The sequence below is a fragment of the Lemur catta genome, chromosome 1 (genome assembly GCF_020740605.2).
Source record: "Lemur catta isolate mLemCat1 chromosome 1, mLemCat1.pri, whole genome shotgun sequence".
Taxonomy (NCBI): Eukaryota; Metazoa; Chordata; class Mammalia; order Primates; family Lemuridae; genus Lemur; species Lemur catta.
This window is the reverse complement of record NC_059128.1, coordinates 54,311,243-54,333,226: the sequence shown is the minus strand read 5'-3', so window position 1 is coordinate 54,333,226 and position 21,984 is coordinate 54,311,243. Positions and strand designations below refer to the sequence as shown.

Genomic DNA, 21,984 nt, shown 5'->3' with positions numbered 1-21,984 from the left:
TCATCACCAGCACTTGCTATCTTTCATCGTTTTTGATAATAGCCAATCTAACAGGATTTTAAATAGGATTATGTTTTTTATTATTGAGTAGTTTGAGTTCCTGGTATATTTTGGATATTAGCCAGCCCCTTATCTAATATATGATTTGCAAATATTTTCTCCCAATCTGTGGGTTGTCTCTTCTCTTTGTTAATTGTTTCTTTTGCTGTGTATAACTTTTTAGTTTGATACAATCCCATTTGTCTCTTTTTGCTTTCATTACCTGTGCTTTTAGGGTCATATTCAAGAAATCTCTGCCCATACCAATGCCATGGAGCTTTTCCCATGTGTTTCCTTCTTGTAGTTTTATAGTTTCAGGTCTTATGTTTAAGTCTTTAATCCATTTTTGAGCTGATTCTTATACAAGGGGTGAGATGAAGGTCCATTTTCATTCTTTGGCATGTAGATGCCAACACCGTTCATTAAAGAGACTGTACTTTCCACATTGTGTGTTCTTGGCACCTTTGTTGAAAATCAGTTGACCATAGGTATGTGGGTTTATTTCAGGGCTCTCTATCCTATTCCATTGGTCAATGTATCTGTTTTTATGCTAGTACCATGCTATTTTAATTACTATGGCTTTGTAATATATATTTTAAATCATAGTGTGATGCCTCCAGTTTTGTTCTTTTTGCCCAAGATTGCGTTGGCTATTTGGGGTCTTTTATGGTTCCATATGAATTTTAGGGTTGTTTTTTATATTTCTGTGAAGAATTACAGCGGAATTTTGATAGAGATTGCATTGAATATGTGGAATAATACCTTAATTTTGAAAAACTGTTCTTATCATTTGTAAATTGTAAAACCATATTTGTGTGTGTGTGTGTGTGTGTGTGTGTGTGTGTGTGTTTTCTGGCATTTTAAAATTTAACATTTGAATACTTAAATGCTAATCTCCTTTAAATGTGCATATACATCACTATTTAGTATCATTTTGTCCATCCTGTCTCACCTACAAATTAGAAATATTTTGTAATGTAAAAATTTGCAAACAGAATATCATATTTTGTATAAATTATTATGTCATTATAGTATGCAGTATACAATATAGAATGGGTTCTGAACAACTTTTATTTCAGTCCCTAATATAATATAACCAATTAAAACTTAAAAAATGAAGGATTTTGAATTGGATTTTTTACATAAAAACAGTCCACGTTAATCAAAATGACATTATTAATATATCTATGAATTAAGTCAAATTGTGAGTATATGAATTTAGGATAGTGACTATGGTGGTGGAATGGAACTAATGGTTGCTAAGGATACACTTTATTTAATTGGTCAAGAGCTTTCATGTATTGTCTAATTTAATTTTCCCTAACAAACATGAATGACAGTATTATATCCATTTTATATACTTGAACTGCAACTAAAATAATTTAAGAAGTTTATAAAAACAAGCCTGCTGAATCTGAATCTGTTTAAATCTGAATCAAAGCCCATGTTCTTCCATACACCATGCTGTTCTCATTCTATACCATACAAGATATATTATATTGCTTTCTTTAAGCTGTTATTATTGTCCTTCCTGGAAGGAGAGTATGCAGAATTAGAAGGGAAAAATAAAATTCATTTTTGTATACTACATTCTGGATAGAAGTTTCTTTCAGAAGAGATTGAGAAAATGATACAATAGTCCATTTTATCTCTAGTTTTGCCTTCCTCGGTTTCAGTTACCCATGGTCAGAAAATATTAAGTGGAAAATTCCAGAAATAAGCAATTCATACATTTTAAATTGCATGCCAGTTTGAGTAGAGTGATGAAGTCTCATGCTGTGCTGCCCAGGACATGAATCATCTCTTTGATATGCTTTCCAACACTTATAATTTAAGTAATACAACAATAACTATCTTGATAAAGCTGTGTATTAGCCTATAACAAACCTTGGGCAGGAACCCAACACTTTATTAACTGAAAGAGCATTTCAAACACTTTTCGTAAGTTTATTTTGTGGTGTGACACTATAAATAAAACTTGATTCGGTGATTCAAGTATTTGAATCCCTCTTTCTCTAACATTGCAATACTGTTTTTTAAATTATGTAAGATTTCAAGTATACAAACAATAGAAATTGTACTTAAGAAATGACAATTTCAGGTAACATCAAAGCTCCCAATAGAGCACTGCACAAATCTAGATGATGTCATTTGTATTATAATCTAATCAGCAGTGCCCCTTGCTCTATGCGGATGTGTAGTGCTAAACTAGCACAGCTGTCTCGTTTTGTTCTTCATGACCCATTTCCTTTCCTCCCCTTCCACCATCTCAGTGAGAATGAGGTAACTATTAATCTGAATTTGGTGTTTATAATTTCAGTGCTTGTTGTATTATTTTTTACTAATTGTATCTATCTGTAAATAGTAAGTAGAGTTGTTTTACTTTGCAACTTGCTATTTTTGCCAACATTTTGTTTTTGAGATTTGTCCACCTGTCCTAAGTTAATTCATTTTAAATACTGGGTAGTATTCCGTTCTGAATGTAATTTATTTATTCCTATTCATGTTGATGGACATTTGGGTTATGTTTAAGTTTTTGCTATTAAAAGCACCACTGCAGTTTTTTTTTTTTTTTTTTTTTTGAGACAGAGTCTCGCTTTGTTGCCGTGGCTAGAGTGAGTGCCATGGCGTCAGCCTAGCTCACAGCATCCTCAAACTCCTGGGCTTAAGCGATCCTACTGCCTCAGCCTCCCAAGTAGCTGGGACTACAGGCATGCACCACCATGCCCGGCTAATTTTTTTTTCTATATATATTTTAGTTGGCCATATAATTTCTTTCTATTTTTTAGTAGAGATAGGGTCTCACTCTTGCTCAGGCTGGTCTCGAACTCCTGAGCTCAGAAAATCCACCCGCCTCGGCCTCCCAGAGTGCTAGGATTACAGGCATGAGCCACCGCGCCTGGCCCCACTGCAGCATTTTTATTTGTTTCCAGTTGCACATGTGCAAGAATTTCTCCAGGCTGTATACCAAAGAGGGGTTTTGCAAGGTTGTAGATTAGGCCCATCTTCAACTTTAGTAAACATTGCCAAATTGCTCTTCAGATGGTTGTAGAAATATATATGCCTGTCTGCAGTAATACAGGTTTCCTTTATTTCACAAACTTGCAACATTTGTTATTATTAGACCTTTAAAGTTTTGCTCTTTTTGTGGGTATGAAAGGGTATCTCAGTTTTGCAATACCTATTAAAATGTTTTCTCAAGCAATTATTGATACTGATTCAATTTAATAAATCAACAGTCTTTAAAATAACAGAATTAATAAAATGTGGTATATGTATACCATGGAGTACTACTCAGCCATAAAAAAAATGGGGAGCTAATACCTTTTGTAACAACCTGAATGGAACTGGAGACCATTTTCTAAGTGAAGTATTTCAAGGATGAAAAACAAACACCACATGTACTCAATATTAAACTGGAACTAATTGATAAACACTTACATGCACATATTGGAAGTAAAACTCAATAGAAATCAAGCAGGCAGGGTAGGGGAGGGGTTGGGTAAATTCACACCTAACGAGTATAATACACACCATCTGTATGATGGGCACACTTATAACATTGATGTAAACTGTACAAAAGCTATCCATGTAACCAAAATGTTTGTACCCCTGTGATATTCTGAAATTTTTAAAAACACAAGAAAGAAATACATCAGAATTCATTTTAACATAAAAAATAACAATTATTTTGCTTTTTATTTTTGCTACATGTATGCATTTCTCCTTTATTTTCTTTGATTGATTATTGATTATTTATTTTGGTAGCTCTCGTTGAAGAAGTGTATTTTGCACAGAGGGAACGTGATGAAGCTATTATGGCTAGACTGCAATTAGCCATTGAGGAGAGAGATGAAGCAATTGCACGAGCCAAGCATATGGAAATGTCTCTAAAAGTGTATGTACACATTTAAAATTCTATATAGTAGGAACATGGATAAAATGCATGCATTATGTGGTGGTTACCTATTTAAAAATGTTACTGATTCTTATATGTTACACTAGGAAATTGAATATCTCCACAGTCTTTTTTCCAAAACTTCTGGCATGCTACTTTGTCAGGGATAACAGTCAATCTGAAAGAAAGAAAAAGTAATGCACATCACTCTCAGTACAATTACTTCTTTACTTCTCTGTAGTTCTGTTGTTGGTTTCCTTACTCCTCTTTCCTTCTTTTTATCACCTTTTATTATCACTTTCTTGATTTATTTCAGCTGTCTGGTTATATTTCTGCTGCTCTCTGCTTAACAGTCCTGTTCCTGTTCTTTACTCCTTTTTACTTGTAGTTCTTTTAACTGTGGCTTTTAAACTCTAGTGACACTTGGAATAAGGTGGAGCCTAAGAATCTGCATTTTTGACAGGCAACCCAGATAATTCTTATATATAAATAATGGACTACACTTAGAGAAACTATGCACTAGAAATGAGTACTTCTGAAATTTTAATGTGAAATCCAATCACTTGGGGACTCTTGCTAGAATGCAAATTTTAGTTCAAGAGGGCTAGGGTGGGACCTGAGATTCTGTCTTTCTAACAAACTCCCAGATAATACAATTGATGCTAGTCTATGGAATATGTTTTGGATAGAAAAGCCTTAGAACATCTAGATACATGTTTGTAAAGATAGATAGAATATAGTAATCTAATATTTAATAATAATCAATCAACATACTGATGACTTGTTTGCTTTGCCCAGTGTTGTGCTATGCTCTGTAATGGAATAGCATAAAGTACTAATTATAATAAAAACATGGTTCGTTAGAGAGACCAAAAGCTATGAATAATTTACAATGACAGCATGCAAGTTGTGATGAGGTAACATGATTTGGTTTTAGTTTAGATTAATGGCTTCATTTTTTTGAAGATGGACAGAAACTCATTATGAAGCATTAAACTCATTTGAAAAATACAAGTAAAAAAAAATTCCCCTGAATTCCACAATGTCCACTCCAAAATAACTCTTTTCCCTTTAAGTGTATACTTAAATATTATTACCCAGAAGGATAGATGGTGTGTGATTAAATGGAGGTATCCATAAAATTAATTTGATAAAAATCAAGTTATTTTCTACATGGTATTTTGAGAGGCAGTGTAGTTTCGAGGTTAAGAGTATGGTTTCTGGACCCAGTCTATCTTCAAATATTGGCTGTGCTGCTTCCTTGCTGTACAGCCATGGACAAATTACCCAGAGGGTCTGGCACTTAGTTTTTTTTTGTCTATAAAATGTGTATTATAGTACCTACCTTATATAGGTTGTTATGAGGACTAAATGACTTACTAAATATTGAAAAGTACCTAGCTCATAGCAAGTACTATATAAGTGTTACTTGAATTTAAGAGTAATTGTCAATTGAAGTGAGACTAAAGAAAATTTTGACCTTTGTGCAATATTTTCTTTTAACAAGGTATATTAATTTCCCAAAGATGCTTCTAATATTAAAAAGGGAGGTTGTGAAAAACATTAAGATGTTGGAGTCGTCAAATTTCTTTCATGCAGTATTTCAATTAAACAGTATCATTTGACTCTCAGGTATGAAATAAATAAGCATTTTTAAACTCTTTTTTTCTTTTTCTTTATTAATTTTACTTAAAAATATTTGTAAAAGTATTAGCTTCTATAGCCATATTAGTTTCTACAGCCAAAGTTCCCCCTGTTGTTTAATCTTAATTTTGTTTAAAAGGATGAAATAATTATTATTGGAATTTTATCATAAATGGCATTTTATGCCTGAGTTCTTTATTGTAGGGAATCCCTGGGTGAGTGATTTTCATTCTCAAAACAGTTTTTTGAAGAAGAGCTCATAAATACTTTATTCTCTGATTTAACATGCTCCAGACTGTGTGTTATGCTTACACTCAAATTGGTTATGAATAAAATTGTTAAGTGGAGTATTCTTTCATTCTAAACATTGTAAAAGTGTTACTCTCCTGTCTTTTGACGTTGAGTTTGGCTGAAAAGAAATCTTGTAGTCAATCGGATTCCCCCTCCTCTGTCCGCCATTGTGTGTGCATTGGCTTTTTTTGTGCCAGATACCTGAAGGATTCTTTCTTTATTCTTGAAGTAGAAGAACTTAAGATGGTTGTGTTCATCATCTTAAATAACATTTTTGGGACCACAGCATGTCTTTCAAAGGGCTATTTGATTCTTCCTTTATTTCATGGAAATTTTATATCTGCAAATTTTCTATTTTGTTTTTTAGGTTTTATATTTTAGAGACTCAGTTATCCTTATATAGGACACTTTTTTCCTTATCTGTTATCTGTTCAATAATTGCTTTAATCCTCCTTGCTCTACATTTACTGTGATGATCTCAAATCTTTCCTTTATGTTAGTATAATAAGAATCCAGTCATTGTTCCCTTCCATGCTCTTTCTAGTTAATTAATTTTTTATTTATTTGTTTATTTTTGGTTCTCATCTTATTTCTTTAAGCTTTCTGTTTCCTTTTGCGCTTCTATTTTAGCATCTTCTCTTTGGATTTTGTTTTATTGAATGATTGTTTTTTATGATTTTCTAAAATGCCAAACACTGGTAGGAGAATTTTCTTCTTCCCTGTGTCTTAGTCTATTTATGCTGCTATAATGGAATACCTGAGACTGGGACATTCATAATGAACAGAAATTTATTGGCTCATAGCTCTGTAGGCTGCCAAGTCCAAGATCAAAGTGCATGCATTTTTCAAGATTCTTCTTGCTATCATCACATGGTGAAAGGCAGAAGGGCAAAAAGAGGCAAAAGGGGACTGAACTGACCTTCTATAATGACATTCATTCTACCCATATGAGTAGAGACCCTTGTGGCCTGGTCACCTCTCAGAGGTCCCACCTCTTAATACTGTTACAATGACAATTAAATTTTAACATGAGTTTTGGAGAAAGCAAGCATTCAACCCATAGCATCTTGGTTTATGTTTTTTTTTAAATTATGATCTTGTCTCTTTTGCATAATGCATTTTGTGTTGTATTTGTCATATATTGTAGTTGCTGTATCATTTCTTTTCATCTTGGTCATGCTTGAAATGGGCAATTCTGTGAAGAACTTTTCTTTGTCAAAACAGAATGGTACAGGTGAATTTTCCTTGATAAATATTTCATCTTATTTTAGACCTATTTGCCTTTTCTGAGCTGCTGTATCTTGGCAAGGTATTGCTCCCTTGATACCTTTCTATATAACCCTAGAGCAATAGGCTGGGCATGGATGTAGGTAAAACCTCCCTAAGGGCTGTATGGCCCTTTTGTTGAAAGTTCTGTCCTCTAATTATAGGATTTTGTTTGGTGTCACGTATTAAGTACTCATATCATCTTTATACATATGCTGATTCTGTGGGATATTGCATTGGGGCTTTTATTTGTTCTACCACTGTAGTAAAAAAAAATGGTCAGCTTTGATGATTGTTGCTTCCTCTGTACCAATTCTTAAGTAATAAAGCCTTTTACTCTGGAGGGGTTTTGTTATTTTATTCCGGACTATCTACTCAACTCCTTTTCAGATTATTTCCAAGCTGTGTGGTACTAGTGAAAAATTCTAAGGATTTTGTTAGCTCACTGTCTTTTCCGAGTACCTATCTTCATAGGTAAAAGTAAGAGTTAGGTGAATCTAGCCAAAATCATCATCTTTTCACCCTGCACCTGCTCTCTACTTTTAAAAATTGCTGCATGACATCCTACTTTCTTTTTGTTTGGTTAATTTTTATTTTCTGTTTATGTGGCTGTATATGGGATAAATCAATTTCTGTGTGCATATTTTACTATGCCATCTTTACATGGAATTCCAACTTTTTAAATGAATTTTTTATTTTTAAATAGTTTTAGATTCCAGAACAGTTGCGAAGATAGTACAGAGAAGTTTCTGTATAATCCTCACCCATTTCCCTTTTTGTTAACATCTTAACATTACTGTGGTACATTTGTCACAGGGGAGAATTCAATATAGTTACATAACTGTGAACTAAACTCCACACTTTATTTGGATTTCACTAATTCTCCGCTAATGTCCTGTTTATGTTCCAGGATCCTATCCAGGATTTCATATTACATTTAGTTGTTATGTCTCCTTAGCCTGCTTTGGTGTGACATTTTCTTAGACTTTCCTTGTTTTTTATGACTTTGATAGTTTTGAGGATTATTGGTCAGGTATTTTACAGAATTTCTCTCAATTTGGTGTTTTCTGAAGTTTTTCTCATGGGTAGAATGGAGTTATTAGTTTTGAGGATGAAGAAGCCATTTTCATCACGAATTTTTTTAGGTTCACTCCCCTGTAAAGTTCTGTGGATTTTAACAAAGGCATAGTGTCATATATCCAAATTAGTTCTGCCTCTTAAAAAATCCCCAGTGCTTCCTCTACCCAGATACTACTTCTTCTCAACTCTGTGGCACCTACTGACCTGTTTTCTGCCCCTAATAGTTTTTCCTATTCTAGAATGTTATATGAATGGAATCACACAATATGGAGCCTTTTCAAACTGCCATCTTTCACTTGCCAAAATACATCCATGTAGATGTATGAATTATATACCTTGTTCTTTTTTCTTGTTGAAAAGTATTCCGGCTGGGCACGTTGGCTCACGCCTGTAATCCTAGCACTCTGGGAGGCCGAGGCGGGTGGATCGCTAGAGGTCAGGAGTTCGAGACCAGCATGAGCAAGAGTGAGACCCCCGTCTCCACTAAAAATAGAAATAAATTATCTGGCCAACTAAAAATATATATGCAAAAAATTAGCCGGGCATGGTGGCGCATGTCTGTAGTCCCAGCTACTCGGGAGGCTGAGGCAGTAGGATTGCTTAAGCCCAGGAGTTTGAGGTTGCTGTGAGCTAGGCTGACGTCACGGCACTCACTCTAGCCCAGGCAACAGAGTGAGACTCTGTCTCAAAAAAAAAAGAAAAAAAAAAAAAAAGAAGAAAAGTATTCCATTGTGTGGAGGAATCACAGTTTGTTTATCCATTCACTTATATAAAAGATATTGTGATTGCTTCCAATTTTGGCAGTTTTGAATAAAGTTACTATAAGCATTTGCACAGAAGTTTTTGTTTGGACATCGATTTCAAATCAGTCAAATAAACCTAGCAGCATGAATGCCAGGTTATATGTGAAATCTATACTAACTTTATAAAAATAAACTGCCAAACTCTCTTCCAGAAGAGATTCTGTACCATTTGGAATCCCACTAGCAATGAATCACAGTTCCTCTTGTTCTGTATCCTTCCCAAGATTTGGAACTGTTGTTTTGTTTTTTGTTTCTTGTTTTGTATGTTAGCCATTCTAATAGTTGCATAGTGATAGCTCAATATTTTTATTTGTATTTATCTGATGGCAAATGATGTTCAGCAGCTTTAGTCATGCTTATTTGCTATCTGCCTATCACCTTTTTTCATAAATTTGATACAGTGTTTCAAACTGGATTTTTTTCTTATTGTTTAAAACAGTTATTTCTATTCTGAATATAAGTCCTTTTTCAGCTGTGTGGTTTGCAAATATTTTCTTCTAGTCCATGTCTTATTTTTTTTTTTGAGTGTCTTCATGTGTTTGGCAAAACACAAGGTTTCAATTTTGATAAAACCCTATCAGTGTTTTTCTTTCATAGATTGTTCTTTTGGCATTGAATCTAAAACTCATTGTGAAATGAGAAGTCACACAGATTTTCTTCTGTGTTTTCTTCTAGAAGTTGTAAGATTTGTGTTTTACATTTAGGTCTGTGATCCATTTTGAGTTAATTTTTGTGGAAAATGTGGAGTTCCTTTTTTTTTCTTTTGTATATGGACATTTTTTAATTCCACCATCATTTGTGCAAAAGTCTTTAATTTTTCCACTAAATTTTCTTTACACTTTTGTCAAAATAAGTTGACTACATATGCCTGGTTTAATTTCTGGACTTTCTATTCTGTTCCATTGATGTATGTGTCAGTCCCTTCACCAATATCTCACAGTCTCGATGACTGATGCTTTATAATAAATCTTGAAATCAAATGTCAGTCCTCCAACTTTGCTCTTTTATTAAAGAATTGTTTTGGGTATTCTAGTACCTTTGCCTTTCCATATATATTTTAGAATCAATTTATTTATGTCTGTAGAAACACTAGAACCAAATGTTTTTACACATATTTTTCAAAGTAGATGCCCTTTTTAAAATTTTGGTAATGCAGCCATTAAATTTTAGAACTCATCTTTGGAGATTTGCAAATACTATTTTTTTTTCAATTTATCATTTACTGAACAGTACTATATTATATTTACATGTAATTTATGTTCATAAATTTTGTTACATAGATTGATCACCAATTTTATTCATGAAATTTGCTTCTGAATAGATTTTACTGCTTTTAAAAAAATCAAATTCACCCCCAAAAGAGCAAATCAGCTTTCATACACTGTCACAACTCTTTTGAGGTAGGTGTTATTCATGCTTTATAGATGAAAACGCTTAGAGTGCTTGACAACTTGGCCAATGATTCAAAATCAATCAAATGCACATTGTCAGAATTATCTACCTCAGGTTTACACAGGCAACTCAAATTTAGCATATCCAAATGAAGTTTATTAATTCATTCCTAAAACCTGATCCTCCTCCTTAATCCCCATCCTGATCAGTACCACAACCATCTGCCCGCATATCCAAGCCAAAACTTCTTCCTCAGAACTTCTATTAAACTGATCACTTAGTTTTGTTTATTCCATCTTTCACTGATGTATATAAATTGAACCTATCCTTCTTCCCTATTTTTTTAGTCTTCATTGTATATCTACTTTAATTTACATATATATTTGTTATAATTTTTACTACAGTATACTAAATTAGTGTTCCTTGAGGCAGAATCTATTTTGTCCTTTGGAGCATTAGTATTAAGGGAGGAATAGGAATGGATGAAAAGTAAAACACTCAATCCCAAGCCTTTTAATTAATTAATCCATTCAGTGAATACTTACTGAATATACACTGTGTGTTAGGTGCAGTTCTAGTTGCTGGGGACATAGCATTGTAGTTTTAATTTAGTTAATTAAATAAGTAAATAATTACATAAATACTTAAAACAATGTTAATTGATATGAAGAATTTTTGGTTCATAGAAATAGCTTATAAGAGGGGCTTCTACTGTATTATAGTCTAGGAGTGCAGGTGGGAGAGGGAGGATGGGTCAGGGAAGGCCTTACATAGCAAGCAGAAACAAAAAGGAATAGTATGTCAGCATAGTTTCACGTGATACTGTAGAGGTTCCTTTCTCCTCAGCTGAAACTATAGGTTCTGAACCTTCAAGAGAGTGTTTTAGACTAAACCCTTAATAAGAGAACCAATTTATAACTAAATTCTATTTGAATGAAGGACATATTTGAAGTTGCATACAAGATGAAATTATATAAATTATTTCACATCTCTTTTCTTTTTAAATTCCCTAATTTCATGCTTGCTATAATCTTCAGATTCTTTCTGTTGCCTTTTTTCTCTCATCTCCTTTCTACTTCTGATCTACTTTGTATCTCTGTTACAGTATCTGTATTGACTTATTTTGCCTCTGCTCTGCTTTCCTTTACCCCTTGAATCTTTAATGCTTTTTATCTTTCTTTTTTTTTTCAAAACTAGCAAAAAAGTAAAAAGGTTTCAAGTTAAAATGACTTACATATACATTCTAATATATACATTGTTTGCATTTGTATATTCCAACTTTTGAGATCATATCTTTTCTTCAGTCTCTTTGCTATCATTGGTATTTTTTAACATGTTAAGTGTAGTGCTATGTAATAAATGAGGGAATAAAAGCAAAGGAGTTGGAATTTTCTGATTAACTGGTCACTGGTTTTGGTTTTGTTTTGTTATCATTTGAGGTCAACGTTTTGTTTCTTGCCATTGAACAAGGTGATGACTATAGTTTCAGAAAGGAATAAGGCATTATTGACCCATTTAGGGATAAATCAAGAAATACGACATTTCATGCATAGGCCTTTCATTTAGAGTGCAAGGTTGTCAGTCAGAATTTGCATGCTATAGGAAATCAATTGAAACTTGAGCCCATAGACATTTACTTCAGCAAAATTCTTACTGATTATCATACTATGTCAAGTTAGACTGTTGTAGGCATAATTTAAAGTTTATAAAAGGTTGAAATTCTTTTGTCTAATTGTAAATCTCATATTAATGAGGTATAATTTATACTTTGTCAGTTATATTTCATATAGCTCCAACTGTTATTTTAAGTCTTTATTTGAACCAGTAAAGTATTATACATGCTACTAGTAAACTTTAGTACCTTTCCTAAAGTCATTTTAAATAAAAAATTGAAAGCCTTGTATAGCTGTTTCAAATAATCTCTTTTTGAAAAGGTAAATGGTCTAAATTTTGTGTTGTCTTAAGTGATACAATAAGTGATGTACTTACTGTAGGCCTGAATTTAATTTTCTCAAAATTGCTCTTGTTGATTCTTTAACTAGATATTGAATGATCGATCCAACTCATAAAATTATGTCAGGTATACTGAATTGGCATTTACAGTATATTAATGTCAAAGATCTGGTCTCATTTTTCAATACTCTGTATCTGGGATTGGCAAAGTAAGAACCTGTGGTGAATTCCAGCCTTCCACCTGTTTTGTAAATAAAGTTTTATGGGAATACAACCACACTCATTACTTTACATATTGACTATGGATGCTTTTGCACTACAAAAGCAGAGTTCAGTGGCTGTGACAGAGAACCTTTGGCAAAGCCTAGAACATTTACTATCTGACCCTTTACAGAAAAAGTTTGCTGATCAGATCTTGCTCTATGTAATCTAGTTGAGACTAAATTATAATGTAATTGATCTTTGATATCTGTGATAAATACCTCCTGAGACTTTTAAAGAAATACAAATAGAGAAATACAAGAATCAGCTTTTTTCTGTTTCAAGATTCATGTTTATATTGAAAGTTACATGCATCTATGCACATTTTCAAATCTCAAATTACTATTTTCTTTTATTTTGATTAAAGTTATACTTTTCTTTTTATGGCCATCTATCAGTATACTTATATCAATTATAAAGAATAATAATAAGGCAACACTGAGATCCAAATGCTAAGCAGTTGACTTGGCTTGCTCATGCTCTGCGTGTGAGACCTAGCACACGAGCTCCACCAAAAACAGTTTAAATTCAGTTATCAGCAAAATGACAAATCACTATATGTTTGTTATGTACTTTTAGGAGCAATTACACAAATTATTTAAAGACTGAATGCTAAATTCAGGTGCCAGGGATCTGGTATATTCTTTAATACATTTGATTTTGATTTTTTTAAAATATTTAAATGATTAGCAGAGAATTTTAATATCAGACTAAATACAGTTATCTTAAACCTTTCCTGTTAAAAGGTCCTCCTTAAAGTAATTCTTTGCATTGCAATGCCTGAAGACAAGTTGTAAGTATTACATAGAAATTTCATATATTTATGTTGTGTTGCTTATTTGGAATATACAAATTAGGTAATCTAACTATACTGTTATTTTCTCCCTGGTCATTTATAATTCTTTGAAACTAAAAATGGGGATTTATAACCTTGGCAACTCAATATTTTTGTTGTTGTAAAGGTTCTCATACCAATCTAAATGTTTAGTTATCATCTGTCTGTTCACATTTTAAATTATAAAGTTTAATAATAACATATTGTGAAATTTATCAGCATTTAACTTTGATTTTATTGGGAAGTTGCCATAATTAGCTCTGAGACTGATTTCATCTAAAAATGATAATAGAAGACAATAAAAGATAGACAATATAAGATAAATATTTCTCACCATATATCACTTCCTTAAAAATCATATTTAGCCTACAAATAACTGATGGTTAAATGCTATACTAGTGTTCTTCAAATACTTTCACTATGACAACAAATACTTGTAAGAATTTTATTGTCTTATACTTTTTTGTTATATTTTTCAATTGAGTAAAAAAGAAGTGGTTATCCTCACACTTCTTGTAGAACAAGCATTTATTAAGCAATATCTTTGAAAATTATTGATTTATTTTGGAGAAAAATGGTAAAAGATGAGAGTAGTTACCTTTTTTGAAATGTGAATTCAAAGTGGATGTTAGTAGTTTGAGGTACACTAAATTATATATAATTCAAAATCACTGTGCTTTCCTGTTAACTTATACTATTTAAGTGTGTTTAGAAGTAGCTTTTTGATATATGTGTATATATTTTTTCTGTTAAAATACTATGTTTTAAAATTACTACTTTTCCATGAATGTAGCAATTTCATCCACTTGTAAAGTTGAAACAATTTGTGTCATACTTGTTGTCTTCTAGTATCTTTTCCTACTATCCTTTTTTGGGGTAAGTGTAAAATCGTAAGAGTACAGAATTGGGTGGGGGGGGCTTGAGAAAACAGAAACTTGGATATCTAAACTTTTTTGTGCAATTTAAAAATAATTAAGACCATTTCTAGAATCTGTCTTTTCACTAATACCTATTGCAGATTTTCTTTTAATTTATCCAATTTAAATGGTAGCCTAAATTATATTACAGATATTTTCTAGGTTATGTCTTTTAGAACTTCTTTCTTTACCTCTACTGCATTTCTTCAATTCCTCAACATCTACAAACATTTCAGTGGTTACTGTAGCTTTTATAAGACACAGTGCATGCATGAGGGGAACCAGTTTACTTTTTTTTGTCTTTAAACTGAATAATTTTATATATATTATAAAAAGAGAAAACAGCATTAGTCACCTAATAAATGTGGTCCATATTTGATCAGCATTTCTATGTATTTGTTTTCACAAATAGGTAGCAGCAAGAGATTTTTAGTTCAAATTTAGTGTAATTATTTGTCATTGCTTTTGAGGGAACATAGTTAAACTTTGTAATAAAAATACTTGCCTTGTTTTACTTATAATGGTTTCCAAAAAAGAAAGGAAATACAGTTTCTGATAAGAATTGAAAGTCCAGGAGTAAATATAATGATGAGAATGAGTGCTTCTATCACTGGGGAACTTTCTTCATCTAAGCACATATGAACAATTGATCCTTGTAGTCATATATAGCAGTAAACATTAATAACTTAACAGTCTGAAGTCAGTGCAGAAGATATGGAGCATTATTGAAAGATGGAGTCGAGCAGGTGGCACTTTAATATGTTCAGTGTCATGGTTGACTCTAAAGACTAGTCGAATGAAATTACTTGAGGTTCTAAAGATTTAAAAAGCGAACTCATTTTGCTGCACTAAGGAAATGCTACTGATCAGGCTTTCTGTGTCCCTTTTTTCTAGGCTAGAAAATATTAACCCTGAAGAAAATGACATGGTAAGCCATTCTCTGAGGAGATTTCTTGATGTCAGTCTTATATCTTAGAGGCTTAAGTTCAATTGAGTGGGTTTCAAGAACTAAGATGTGGGAAAAAGAAGAATTGACACACTAATAATGTACATCTTTGCTGCAATATGAAAATTCAATAACTTCACTCAGTCAATTTACAATTCACATGTGCCTATTAATTAAAACCCTATATTAAATAAAATATATTAAAACTTCATGTCTGACTAACATATAATGGTGTTGGTAGACATTACAGGAATTACTGAACAGAATAAACAATGCAGACACAGGGATAGCTATTCAGAAGAATGGAGCTATAATTGTGGATAGAATCTACAAGACCAAGGAATGTAAAAAGAGAATAACCGCAGAAGAAATGAGTGCAGTGATAGAAGAACGGGATGCTGCTTTGTCTCAGGTAACTGTGCATGTATCTGTAAAAGCATATACTTACCATTTCCCCCTCTTTTTTACCATTAAAAGTGACTTTTGCCCAGATATTCTTAATTCACACTAATTTTTAGCATATAATTAATACTTAAATAATTAGCTATTTAGAATAATTATGTATTTTGTTATACTACTGTTCAAAATATACAACCTCATTTTTAATACAATTTAATGCATTCTAATTTTTTAATAAAATATAACTTGGTTTATAAAATGTTAACTTATTATAGAAATTTAGTTATATTCTTTAATCACTTTTATATGAGACTTCTTACTCAAGTTGCAGTTTTGAGAGGGGTGAGGCTATGTCTTTATTACTGTTTTCTTCCCAATGCCTAATTCAGTGCCTTTTAGTAAACTTTGATTAATGAATGGATCAACTCATTAGTCTATTCTCTTCTGAACATTACTTACACTTTCCTGTTCTAACTGAAACCTGATTACCTCCCTGAGGCTGTGCTTCCACTGCAGTTCTCGCAAGTACTGGCTGTATTCTCTCCCGCGCCAGTTATACTGCCAGGCTCTGAGGCTTTTTTCTCGTTAATGTTCCTTCTTTTCCCCTAAACACCTCTAACTTTAAAACTCATATATCAGATTATACCTCCCAGTACATACTCTCATAGTCAGGTACACACTCCTATGTTACTTCCTTTATTTCATTAAGATTTTAGGATCTATTCCATTGTCTCTTCTTGAGCCTACTCCTGTCATAATTCTTGGTGATTTAAATATCTATGTAGATGATCCTTTCAAAATCTTGGCCTCTCATTTTCTAGAGTCCTCTACTCCAATCAATCATCATGTGTTGAACACTACTTCTGCCATCTATGCTATGGTCAGATCCTATTCTTGGTCATTATCAGTCTCACGTTCAAGCATCCCACTTTCTAACCACCACCTACTATCTTTCTAGGTCACTTACACTAGGACTCTGACTCCAGCAATTTTTCAGCTCCACCCACACTTATTTCTATTGATCTTACCAACTGTTTTCTATCCCTCAAACCCCTCATGTCCTCACTTCCCCCCTCATGTAGCTTAGATTCCATGGCCCACCACAATTATCACCATCTTGAAAATAATGTAACCTCAGTTTTGTGGCCCTTTCTTTCTTTGCCATACTCACCTAGCAAAATCAAAGCCTAGTTAAACTAATCTTTCCATCTGTTCTAGATCTTCATAGCTTTACAGGGCAGGAGAAAATCACAAATTTTCTGATTGAACTTAGCTTAAATTCATGACCACTGTCTTCAAGTAGCTCCTTAGTGTTGCCTGCCAGTCTTCTTGCCTTTTGTAAGTCCATCCACTCTCCCTCTAGAGGGCTTTTTAAATCTCTTTTCCTTTCTCCTTAGATATACAACCATCTCCCCTCAATCAAAAAGAGAAATTTTCATGTCCCCAACCATTTCATCTGCCAGCCTGCCGGCATTTTTGCCCATATACTCTGCCTTTTCTACTCTACTTTGTTCTAACTAAAGAAAATCTATTTCTGTACCAATTCACATCTTTTCTGGCCTTCTCAAGGTTATCACTCAACCGCTTATTCCTTTACTTCTTAAAGTGTTTCCCATTAGTTCATTTCTATTGCTATCCAAAATGGTTTGCTGTCTCCCATGAAGGTTTTATGGAGGTTTTGGTAAGTCTTGGCTAGTGATGGTTCATACCAGTATTTTGGGTGAGACCTCCCAAGCTGAGAGGTGAATATTCACAAGGGCTCTGCTCCTGGCAGATGCTATAATCCAGTGTTTGTCTCCTCAGCATTGTCAAACTGTGGAAAACTACAGTTTTTCAGAGGCCAGGGGGCTTAGCTTTTTAACTTTAAGCCCTAAATAGGTTCAAAATTTGGCAAATGATTTGGGATGGAAACAAGTGCCAAATCTCTAATTTTGTCACTTCAACCTTGCATAACTGCCAAAAGCTTGGGTGGTTTCTCTGTCCTCTAGCAGGAGTTCTCTTTCTAGTTAAAGCCTGGTTTCTCAGCCCCTTCCTCATACGTAGAATTTGTGAAACTCTTGGGAAAACTGCAGATCCTCAAATTACCCCTCTCTAGTTAACTCCTTTTCAGAATCGTAGCTACTCAAGTCATTATTCTAGCAACAGTCCTCTGATACCTTTAAACAGATGATTTTTGTATTAAATCTTACTTTTCCTGTTAGCTAGAGCATTGGTCTACCACAAATGGTTCCATCCTATCTAGATGTAGAAGTCTGATGTTTTTCTTCAGATTCGAATTGGAAAAGGTCCTTAAACTTATAAAATATTTACCAATTTGTTCCCTTCCAAGTGCATTCAATCTTAGATAATTCATTATATTGTTGAAGAGATAGCTGAAACTATTTTTATATACTTGGAAATAATCATAGTATAAATTCAAATATTTGATTTTTTATTCTCTTAAATTAGCTAAAAATAAGCACAAAGAGCACAATTAAAAATTGATTGCCACTCATTCCCTCTTCCTCTTTCCTCTCCCTACTGCCTTGCATGGTATAAAACAATAAGTAAATAAATAAATAAATATTTGGTCATATTTTCCAACAAGTCTTTATGCCTAAATGGATATTATGGTTATGTTTTGTACCAGAAAATTGGTTTCCCTGATCATCACCTAAATGCACATCGGGGAAGGATGCCAATTGGATATAAGACTGAGACGGGAGGTGGGGGGAGGGGATGGGTGTATGCCTACATGATGAGTGCGTTGCGCACTGTCTGGGGAATGGTCATGCTTGAAGGTGCTGACTCGGGGAGGTGGGGGGGGGGATGGAGGTATGACTACATGGTGAGTGCCAGGCGCACTGTCTGGAGAATGGACACGCTTGAGGCTCTGACTCAGGGGGATGGGCGGGACACGGACAATGTATATAACCTGAGCTTTTGTACCCCTATAAAGAGCTGAAATAAAAAAAAAAAAAAAAAACATGCTACATAAAAAAAAAAGAAAAAAAGAAAAGCAGTTGTTGTTTATTTAATTATTTTAATGTGCTTATTTGCAAGCCTTCTGGCCCAGTCAGTATTCATTTGAATTTTTATGTTATAATCATTATATAGTTAAATTTTTGAATTATTGTTTTATACTTGTGAATGGGAACTTTTTTCACTTTAATGTTTTGTTAATAAACTTTTTTAAGTTTGGAATAGTTTTAGATTACAGAGAAGTTTCAACGATACCACAGTATAATGAGTTCTCATATATCGCTCACTGAGTTTCAGTTTTCTCTGATTTTGCCATCTGACAGTACTGTGGTAGATTTGTTAAAATTTATTGGTACATTGGTATTAACTTAACTCCACATGTTACTCAGATTTCACCAGTTTCTATTAATGTCCTTCTCCTGTTCCATGATCCATTCCAAGTACTTCATTGCATTTTGTTGTCATATCTTCCTAGTCTTCCTAGTCTTTGCTGGTCTGTGACAGCTTATTAGTCTTTCCTTCCTCACCACCCCCATGACCTTGACAATTTTGAGGAGTACTGCTCAGATATTTTGTCAAATATCCAGTGGACTTTTTTTATGTTTTTTTCATGATTAAAGTGATATTTTTGAGTTTTTGGAAACAATACCATAGGGATTTTACCTTAATTTTAAAGCTATTATTTATCATCCTATGTTTTCTAATTATAGTGCCAAGAAAACTTTAGTCCCATTCTACATATTGCAAATCTTCAGATTCAGTGAGAATTTGTTGATTTTGGTACATTTGATAATTTATTTTTTAAATCAACTTAGAATTATGTATTTACTTGAACTAGCCTACTTAAAATCTTATCTTTTTCAGATAAATCCTTGTACTCTTATTTATTCCAGATTCTTCTTCCGTATATCTTCTATCCTAAACTAAAAATCGAAAGCCTTAAAGTCTTTCATAGGATGAATTAAAAATTTTACAGTTAGCATTTATTTTATCAAAGAATCATCTTACCAACCAATCCTTTATTCATTCTTCTTTGTCATTTTTTGGCCAATTTTATTCACCTTTTTTATTCAAATTGTAGAAATACCTGGAATTAGAAGATAAAGCTGAAAACTTTCATTTCTTCACTGTTCTCCTTTTTGGAGATCTTTCAGTTTATCATTCTATACACAAAAAAATTAGAATTTTAAATGGAAGGATTTCCATAGAATTACAGAATTTTAAGTTTCATAAGACCCTAAAGGCTATCTAGCTAAACTATCCACTAAATTGAGGAATGCTATCCTTTCCATTTAGCCAAATATCCATCATCTCTTAATGTCTATCCTTTGGTGCCAGTATTGGTCTTGGAACATTTGACAGATAAACCATATTGCATCAAATACATTCAAATATCTATGTTATCAGTAATGTTCAAAGTCATGTGGGCTAGGCTTAGAGGCACAATTGGATCCAGGTCACCAATAAGCAACAGAAGAATCATAGAACTAGCCAGGATTGGTGGAGTTTATTAGCTTTGAGGGCTGACCTAATTGGGAGCTGCAGTAATTCTTCCAGTATTCTTCAAATAATTCTTCCAAAGGGCTCTGGCAAAATTAGTATAGCTCTAGGCTGTTTTTGACTTATAAGGACATGCATAGATGGGCAAGGTCTGGCAGCAAGAGGCTTTGGGTCTCAGTGGTACTTGTATTTAATAGGATAATATTGTAGTGATTTTCACTGATTGGACCTCAGCTGGTACCTGAGGTACTAAGTGAGGTGCCCAGGCCCTGAGACCTGAGTAAGTTAGGTATAGGATTGGATGTTGGTACATGGGCTTTAGCCATGGGCCAGGGGGCTTGGTAAAATAAAATATATTCAAACAGCAAGGCAAAAGCTTTGTCATAAAGACTTAGTATACAGCAGGGATAAAGGAAGGAGGTGATAAATTCTGTATGTACATGGGTGGTTTGGAATATACTCTAGGCATAATGGTTAAAATGCTATGATTCTTGAGTTCCCACCTACTGATAAGAATGGAGCTTTGATTATATTGCCAGGCTTGATCATGACTAGTTCAAAAACTATGTGAAAAGGTTCATGGAGGCTAAAAACTTAGGATCAGAGTATAGGAAGGCAAAGCAGAAAGTAATACTATAGTGTCTTTTCCAGATTAACCATATTACTATCCTTTAAATTTTTGGGGGGTTTCCTTTTACTTTTTTGTGTTTTAGATGTTAGTTTCTTCTTCTTGGTCTATCAAGGCTTAATCAGTGATCATAAATTTCTATTATCTGGACACTGTACAGGGAGAATCTTAACTTACCACTATTTTCTAGAAATGTCATTCCAAATATCTAAATTTATTATCAACCTCTTTTAATTTCTACACCCTTGTTTATTGTTTTTATTGTTAAAAATATTTCTAAAACATTTATCTTCCTCCTTTACACAAAATATAATGAACACACCTTTTTTAAAAATAATTCAGTGGCTCATTTTTATTAGATGTTGTAACAAGAACTATAGATCCAGAAGTACTCAGGTTCAGAGTTGACAAACACAAAAGGCATGGGAGAACCAGGGTAATTAAAGAAATACAGCTGAATATTTCACTGGTCAGGTTCCTACACTTCTATAGGGTGCAAGTCTATATCAAGCACCAAGCTGTAGCTCCAGCAAAATGAAGAAGTAAACCAAATAAGAGGAAGACATGAATCCAATCCAGTAATGGAATGAAGAAAATTCTAGGAAGACAGCTGAGCAATATATGGAAAGTACATTGGTCTATTGCTTTTTGACTTTGCCTGTAAGCATGTTCTTCTTTCATACTGGAACATTCTTTCTCTCTACTTGTTGCTGACTTATCCGCTTTCTACTTCAAGGTGAATTTAAATATTATCTCTTTCATAAAGATCCCTCACATGAAGCACTATTGATAACTATACCCTTTGTGCCCTCATCTTACCTTGTATCTTGTTACCAGCCTTGTCACACTGGATTACAGTTAATTGATTTTATGCCTGTCTTTCCAACTAGCATGAACTTGCATGAAGATAGGAACTGTTTTTTTTTTTTATTTGTGTCTATTACGGTCCCCAGGACAGTGTAGGTTCTCGATATATGTTTATGCAATTAATGAACTGATGAGCTTAACTATTTTAGATCTATTTCAAGATACATTAAACCAAAAGAAGTTAGGGAAGTATTATTCATCTGTGCACATTTATTGAGTACCTATTATGTGCTCTCTATTGGGAACTCAGCAATAATCCAAATAGAAAAGGTTGCTACTCTTATGGAACTTACATTTTCATGTG

At 33.4% G+C, this 21,984-nt stretch overlaps 1 protein-coding gene across 4 annotated transcripts in view; it reads left to right on the top strand.

Moving 5' to 3' along the window:
* Positions 1 to 21,984, top strand: part of MIPOL1 (mirror-image polydactyly 1) — a 274,962-nt gene that overhangs the window by 80,356 nt on the left and 172,622 nt on the right. For all 4 annotated transcript variants that reach the window (XM_045568308.1, XM_045568299.1, XM_045568325.1 and 1 more), the window contains 3 exons: positions 3,808 to 3,937; positions 15,274 to 15,307; positions 15,567 to 15,737. In XM_045568308.1, the coding sequence (XP_045424264.1) occupies positions 3,808 to 3,937; positions 15,274 to 15,307; positions 15,567 to 15,737 (335 nt within the window). The remainder of the gene's footprint in view (positions 1 to 3,807; positions 3,938 to 15,273; positions 15,308 to 15,566; positions 15,738 to 21,984) is intronic.